Source organism: Boleophthalmus pectinirostris, unplaced genomic scaffold (genome assembly GCF_026225935.1).
Source record: "Boleophthalmus pectinirostris isolate CB_2022bp ecotype Guang Dong unplaced genomic scaffold, ASM2622593v1 HiC_scaffold_22, whole genome shotgun sequence".
Lineage (NCBI taxonomy): Eukaryota > Metazoa > Chordata > Actinopteri > Gobiiformes > Gobiidae > Boleophthalmus > Boleophthalmus pectinirostris.
Genome location: NW_026571190.1, coordinates 13,074,404 through 13,081,479, shown reverse-complemented (window position 1 = coordinate 13,081,479; position 7,076 = coordinate 13,074,404). Strand labels below are relative to the sequence as shown.

At 37.9% G+C, this 7,076-nt stretch overlaps 1 protein-coding gene across 1 annotated transcript; it reads left to right on the top strand.

Moving 5' to 3' along the window:
* The first annotated feature begins 360 nt into the window (after positions 1-360).
* cct4 (chaperonin containing TCP1, subunit 4 (delta)) lies at positions 361-6,623 on the top strand. Its single transcript, XM_020920125.2, has 13 exons — positions 361-676; positions 1,334-1,386; positions 1,459-1,548; positions 2,225-2,333; positions 2,579-2,843; positions 3,272-3,404; positions 3,506-3,645; positions 4,027-4,123; positions 4,195-4,305; positions 4,668-4,798; positions 5,564-5,798; positions 6,258-6,371; positions 6,497-6,623. The coding sequence occupies exons 1-13, from the start codon at positions 571-573 to the stop codon at positions 6,509-6,511; spliced, it is 1,599 nt and encodes a 532-aa protein (XP_020775784.1). The 5' UTR covers positions 361-570; the 3' UTR covers positions 6,512-6,623.
* Positions 6,624-7,076: the final 453 nt, after the last annotated feature.

The following is a 7,076-nucleotide window of genomic DNA, read 5'->3' as shown; positions in this document are numbered from 1 at the left end:
AGGCTACCAATCTGCGCCATCTGGCCCTCCAATCACTACCATCACTCATGCACATACGACTTCCATACTAGGCAATGTGGGTGAAGTGTCTTGCCTAAGGATACAACGACAGTTTTTGCCACTGACGCCCCATTGTGGCACCTGATATTCCCAGTGGTCTCCAATCCAAGTACTAACAAGGCCCATAGCTTCTGAGATCTGACGGGATCAGCCTTTGACAAGCCGGTATGGCCACACATGTATCCTTTCAAGCAACATACAAAATATCCAGTACTATGGTATAAATGTGTGTTTAATTTTATTAAGAAAAGGCAGAAAGTTCAATGGAGATCTGCACGTGTTTAGAGCCCAGCCTGCTACGTCATCAGGGCGCGACGCTAATTTTGACAGCCTTCTTCTGCGGCGGCTCTGGAAGGTTCTTACTGGCACCGGGCTGAAGAGAACCAAAATCTGTGTCCATCCGTCTCCAGACCGGACCGCATTCACCCCACGACCCCTGATCCGTGATCCACAAACCCTACATCACATTTTACACCAAAAACTGAAAGGAAAGTCGTGATACCCGAAGTGATGGCTGCACCTAAAGCCTATACCGGGGGCAAAAACAAAGGAGGGGCGTATGTGGATCGCGACAAGCCAGCGCAAATCCGCTTCAGCAACATTTCTGCAGCTAAAGGTTCGTTAATAATCCAAATAAAGTAAAGTAGCTGCCATCAGGGCAGTAAAAGAACCCTCCGTGCTAATGCTAGTACTAGTGCTAGTACTAATGCTAGTGCTAATCTGTGCACCGCTATGTTACAGCAATCACTCGAAGTCCCAATTTAGCCGTCAAAGTGAATAAATGTCCTTATTAATGTTCAAAATAACTTGTAACTTATTGAGAGAGCTGTTATCCTATTGATTTGTCATTGTAAAGACTCATAGCTAATGATCAGCGTCATTTAGAATCTAGGGGAGTGGTCTTTCCAATATGGAAGACAACGCCTTAATGCCTGCTAATTTGACTGTCTAATTGTTAATCTAAATTCTAAATGGGCCAGTTGCATTTGTCAGACTCATTTATTGCCTCTAGTCATTATACTGCTCCTTACATCTGGCAAAACATGGATGATTATATTATAACTTATCATATGAAATGTTTCAAATACAACTCCATTTTGTTTGTTTGTTGCAGCCATGTTATTCTGTGTATAATATGAAACCTGTATCTATAAAATAAATTCAGTGGTGTGTACTTGGGCATTTATTACAGATATTTTTTTAAACATAAACCGTGGACCTTGTAACCATTGATTTCATGTCGTATTAAGCTTTTTTTCCCCTCTGTTGACAGCTGTGGCTGATGCCATTAGAACAAGTCTGGGACCCAAAGGAATGGACAAAATGGTCAGTAGCACAGTCAAACTCACCTGTATTCTGTTCATCACATGCATCTAATTTTGTTTTTGCTCATTTCAGATCCAGGATGAGAAAGGAGACGTTACTATCACCAATGATGGAGCAACTATCCTCAAACAGATGCAAGTCCTTCACCCTGCTGCCAAAATGGTAAGGAGCTGTGCAGTCCACATTTATTATACCTTTTATTTTATATAATATAAGTATATAACAAAAGAAGGTTGAAATCTGTTAACTGGACAAAACTAGAGCACTATTGGAACTAAAAAAGGTTTGTGGATGAAATGTATTCACTTTTAAAAACACTTCGGCTGATAGTTGACGGAATTCAACTTTTTTTTTTTTTTTTTTGCTATGGGGTCCTACCTGGATGAGAGTAATTGAGCTGCATAGATAATTCTACATAAAAAATCTAATATACCCGGACAATGCATATTAATGAACATCTATAACACTGCAGTGTAAATCCTGTGGTATTCTGTGGTGGTATCCTACCACTGTTAATATCTTACTACTTGTTACTAGTAACTATTATATTGGAAATCAGTTATCTATCAAGTATGTTTTTTCTCTTCTTTTCCTTATCATTGTGGTATTGAAATGGCTATTATCAAGCTTATTTGATAGTTTTGGATTTTTACTACTTCAAACATGTACTGTATTGTAAGCCTTGTTCAGCCAATGCAGGGCAATGAGTAAGCTGCTTTTTAACATTTATGTAGTATAATACCCCCTAGTGGCTTGTTTTCTGAACTGCTGCTGTGTAAATGTCTGCTCTTGCTCTGTGGTTGTTTGCTGTTCCTGATTTGTTTTGTTTGTTTCTCAGTTGGTAGAGCTGTCTAAGGCCCAAGACATTGAGGCTGGTGACGGTACAACGTCTGTGGTGGTGATCGCTGGAGCTCTGCTGGATGCCTGCTCCAGACTGCTGCAAAAAGGTTTGTGAAGCCAATGTGTGGGTTCCAGTTGTATTGCTTAATGTTAATTGCAATTTAGAGTCTCAAACATAACGTGTGCTGTCCCAAAATCTAGTCAGTCATTTGAGCTGACTATTTTCCACTTTTACTCAAAACCAAACCCTAGATTGCCCTTATAACTTGGTTATATAAATATGGAAAAAGTTAAATTGCCTTTGTCTTTATATCTTCTTCAAACATCTGTGCCATTTTCCTCATCTACGCAGGTATACACCCAACTACAATCTCAGAGTCGTTCCAGAAAGCAGTGGACAAAGGAGTGGAGGTGCTCACAGCCATGAGTCGTCCCGTGGAACTGTCCGACCGCGAAACGTTACTGAACAGCGCCACCACCTCCCTGTGTTCAAAGGTGGTATCGCAGTACTCCAGTCTCCTCGCTCCCATGAGTGTGGATGCAGTAATGAGGGTGATTGACCCCAAAACAGCAACTGGTGTTGACCTCCAAGACATCAAGATTGTCAAGAAACTTGGGTGAGTAAAACCGGGATTAGGAAGGTCACACATTACAGTAAAAGCGCACTGGATAAAAAAATAAAAAAGTTTTAGAATACTATGAATTTGTGTTTGTTTTAACAACCATTATAGGGTTCCCTTAGAGATATTTATTAGCGTTTGGTCTGTGCTTACAGGTACATGATTCTGTTGCTTAAACTGTATCCCAAACCATCACATTGTTTTAATGTTGAAAACCAGACTTAAGAAGAAGCAACAAAAAGTTATGATGTATTATGTATATACTGAAAAACATTGACGTAGGTGTCCCTGACCAATACAGTCTTGTCATTTGTCTTTAAGCAGAAAGGAAATTCCTTAATGATTTATTAATAGGCATATAATAGGCAATTTGAAGGCATATTTTAGAGCTTTGACCACTAAAAATTATTCGTTCTCATTTGTAGTGGGACCATTGACGACTGTGAGCTGGTGGATGGTCTCGTGCTGACTCAGAGAGTGGCCAATACTGGGGTGACCCGAGTGGAGAAAGCAAAGATTGGACTCATTCAGTTCTGCCTCTCACCTCCAAAAACAGATGTATGTGATTATTGTTTTGATCTAACATCTTTAACGATTGCTGAATGATCCACTCATCACTTGTGCATTTAAATCCTTTAATTGTACTTTCTTTGTTGCAGATGGATAACCAGATCGTAGTGTCAGACTATGCTCAGATGGACAGAGTGCTGAGGGAGGAGAGAGCCTACATCTTGAACCTTGTGAAACAAATCAAAAAAGCCGGCTGCAATGTGCTTCTCATCCAGAAGTCTATCCTTAGGTTGGTCTGTTTTCTTATGTTTTTTAAAATGCATTTCTCTGCAGTTTTTCCAGTTAATACTGATGAATTATGAGGTGCACACATTTAAGTTTTCTCCTTCCTATCAAAATAAATAATATTATATGAATAATAAATCGGGCGATGACAAATTTGTTTTTGTCCTTTTGCATTATTATTGAAGTAAAGCTTCTGATCAAACTTGACCATTTTAAATTCAGATATACAAGACAGTAAGTGTCATTTTATTAAAAAAAAATTACTTGTAAAACCCTTGAATCAGAATGGTTTATTTCACCATAGTCTTAGTAGAAATTTGTGCGTACCCTCAATTGTATCTAATTTCCCTCAGATCAATGCATTCCTTTTTCCTTTGTTGTGCAGAGATGCGCTGAGTGACCTTGCACTGCACTTCCTCAACAAAATGAAGATAATGGTGGTGAAGGAAATTGAGAGGGAAGAAATTGAGTTCATCTGCAAGGTAACACTATATCTTAATACAATGATAAATCTGATGATAGATCTGATCTTATTTTATCACTTTTCTTCCAGACAATTGGTACCAAACCCATTGCTCACATCGACCACTTCGCTGCAGAGATGCTCGGAACAGCAGAACTGGTGGAAGAAGTTCATCTTGATGGATCTGGGAAACTTGTAAAGGTAATTTTATACTCTTACACTTATAAAAACAGATGTAATCAAGTGTCTAAATGATTAGATCCCAAAGTATCCTAAGTGCCCATTTGCTTGCTTATGAAGCTTAAGGTCATTGTTGTTCTTTTGTGATATACAATAGTTCTTATGTATGATATAATGGGACTAAGAATATTATTGCCAATCAACCCCTGACCTCCACGGGCATACATCCACTGCTCTATACTTCATTTCCCAATTTTCTTAATCTGTGATACACATAGGACTCAACAGAATCACAAAGTCATTTTGGGGCAAATGGGGAAAAATAAATCAACTTGCTAGACTGACACATTGCATTACATTAATTAAAATATTGTCTTCTTTAGATCACAGGCTGTACAAACCCAGGGAAAACTGTCAGCATCGTGGTTCGAGGGTCCAACAAACTGGTGATCGAGGAGGCAGAGCGCTCCATTCACGATGCTCTGTGTGTCATCCGCTGCCTGGTCAAGAAGAGGTGGGTCTAAAAATAATGGTAGTATAATAGTCATAAACATTTGAATAATCATTATAATTAGAATATGGATTCTTATTGTACATCACCTTCTTTAGATCCTTAAAGCACTTAACATTTCTGGATTGATTTATAATGAATAATCAGTCTTTTTAATTACTCCACTAAGTACAGATGATTACAAAACCCAGTGCTGCCACGCTTATTTACATGGAGGGAAAACCGTAATCGATTTTTAATATAACCTTGGTTGGATGTAATTTTCAATAAAATACATTAACGAAAACAAATAATTTACAATAACTTTTTATGGTTTTGGTTACTAAATTGATTTTGTTTCAATCTGTGCTAGTTCTTGTGCTTGTTGTTAGTTTGTTGTTAGATTGTGAATGATGTGAAATGTGATAGATGTCCTAGTTCCTCTCTGACAAAGGCGCTCCAGCGGCTGCCCTCCTGCTGGTGCGTAACGAGCAGAGAAACAGAAACTGAAAAGCCCTCCATGTCTTTTACACCTGGTTGCCTTGGTAACCTGGCTGCAGGGCTTTCATACACTTTAATTGTTGTTCAAAAAAAAAAAAAAAAAAAGATTACAAAATAAAATGTTGTCTTTTACTCCCAACATGCTTCACTGCAAATTGAGAGCACTAGACCTCCCGGGACTATTCACTTGTTGCACAATGTTTTTTACCCAATAACTGAATGATGACGAGATCTGATTTTACCTTTGTTAATCATAATGATGATTCATAATTATTTCTCTCTTTTCAGGGCTCTTATTGCTGGAGGTGGTGCCCCTGAGATTGAATTGGCTGTGCGACTGGCTGAATACTCCCGTACACTAGGGGGCATGGAGGCCTACTGTGTCCGGGCCTATGCTGATGCTCTGGAGGTCATCCCGTCCACTCTGGCTGAAAACGCCGGACTCAACCCCATCAGCACGGTGACAGAGTTGCGCAACAGGCACGCCCAGGGAGACAAGATGGCGGGAATCAACGTCCGCAAGGTGAGCAATGTCTTGAATGATTGATTGGAAATTAGGCATTGTTCAAGTGGTTACAATTGGAGAGTAGGCTATATATGAAATCATGAAGTTTAGACATGTTTCTGAAGTGCTTAGGATTCTTATTAGTTTTGGAGTTTATAGTTAAGTCTTCTCTCAATTGATTGGACTTAATATTTATTTTAGAACATAAATGACTAATTGCAATTATTTCTGTGCGTTGCGCTGTACTGGCAAGTGCTAATTATTGTAGCGTGAGTGATTGATAACTGGCTAGATCATATCACACTTGTAATTCTTGTCATTTTGAAGAGTATTATCATTTGCACTTCATTATATATGTAACCTGTGAACTACTGTGTCAAAATAATTTTCCTTGCAAATCAATAAAGTTTGTCTCTTCATAAATTGGAATTTAAATTGAAACTAATCTTTTCTTTTATGTGTATTTTGTTTTTGCAGGGAGGAATCTCTAATATCTTGGAGGAGTTGGTGGTGCAGCCTTTGCTTGTTTCTGTCAGTGCTCTGACTTTGGCCACTGAGACGGTCCGCAGTATCCTCAAGATTGATGATGTGGTAAGACTCATTTTCCTCAACTTGTTTTTATTTTTAATTTTTAATTTTTTTAAATCAATAACTACAATGACTTTAAATTGTCAAACCTTAATCAAACTAATAAATGTATTTTATTTGTGTTACAGGTGAACACCCGATAAACTTGCTCTTGCTGTCCTAAAGCCTAAGTCCTGCAGCGACCTGTCTGTTCAGATTTCTCTGTAGTTGTTACATTCAGTAATTTAATAAAAGGCTGTTTTTGTTGACACTCCAGCTGTTGCCTGTGTGTTAATATGAAGAACCCATTTGATAAATTGTTTTGATTTATTGTTTATGCATCCAACATCATCCTCAGTATAAAAGCCCATTTAGTAATTGGAATGCTTGTCATAGTATGGATGAATTACTTTCTGTATGCTAAATCTAATCAAACATAATGGAAGATTTACACAAGTTGGGCCTTCTTAGATAAATTGGGTGTTCCAGTGATAGTCTAGGACTGAAACTTGCTAATGTCTTATGTGACATACTTCTACTGATGCAAGTATAATAGACATGATACATTAATTTATTGTACACATTTTTACAATTTTGTTTCAACAGTTTGTGAAAAGCTTAAATTTATTTAGAATTTCAACTTATATTAAATCTGCTACCATTTGTGTTTATGATGCAATGGTATTCTGGTGTAAAATGTAATATATTTTTCTTTTTAAATTAAATGAA

Excerpts from the sequence above, each read along its gene's own strand:
- cct4 (XM_020920125.2), top strand. The coding sequence starts at position 571 with ATGGCTGCACCTAAAGCCTATACCGGGGGCAAAAACAAAGGAGGGGCG. Across the intron at positions 4,124-4,194 it reads AAATTGAGTTCATCTGCAAG|ACAATTGGTACCAAACCCAT; the intron begins GTAACACTATAT and ends CTTTTCTTCCAG. Across the intron at positions 4,799-5,563 it reads CGCTGCCTGGTCAAGAAGAG|GGCTCTTATTGCTGGAGGTG; the intron begins GTGGGTCTAAAA and ends CTCTCTTTTCAG.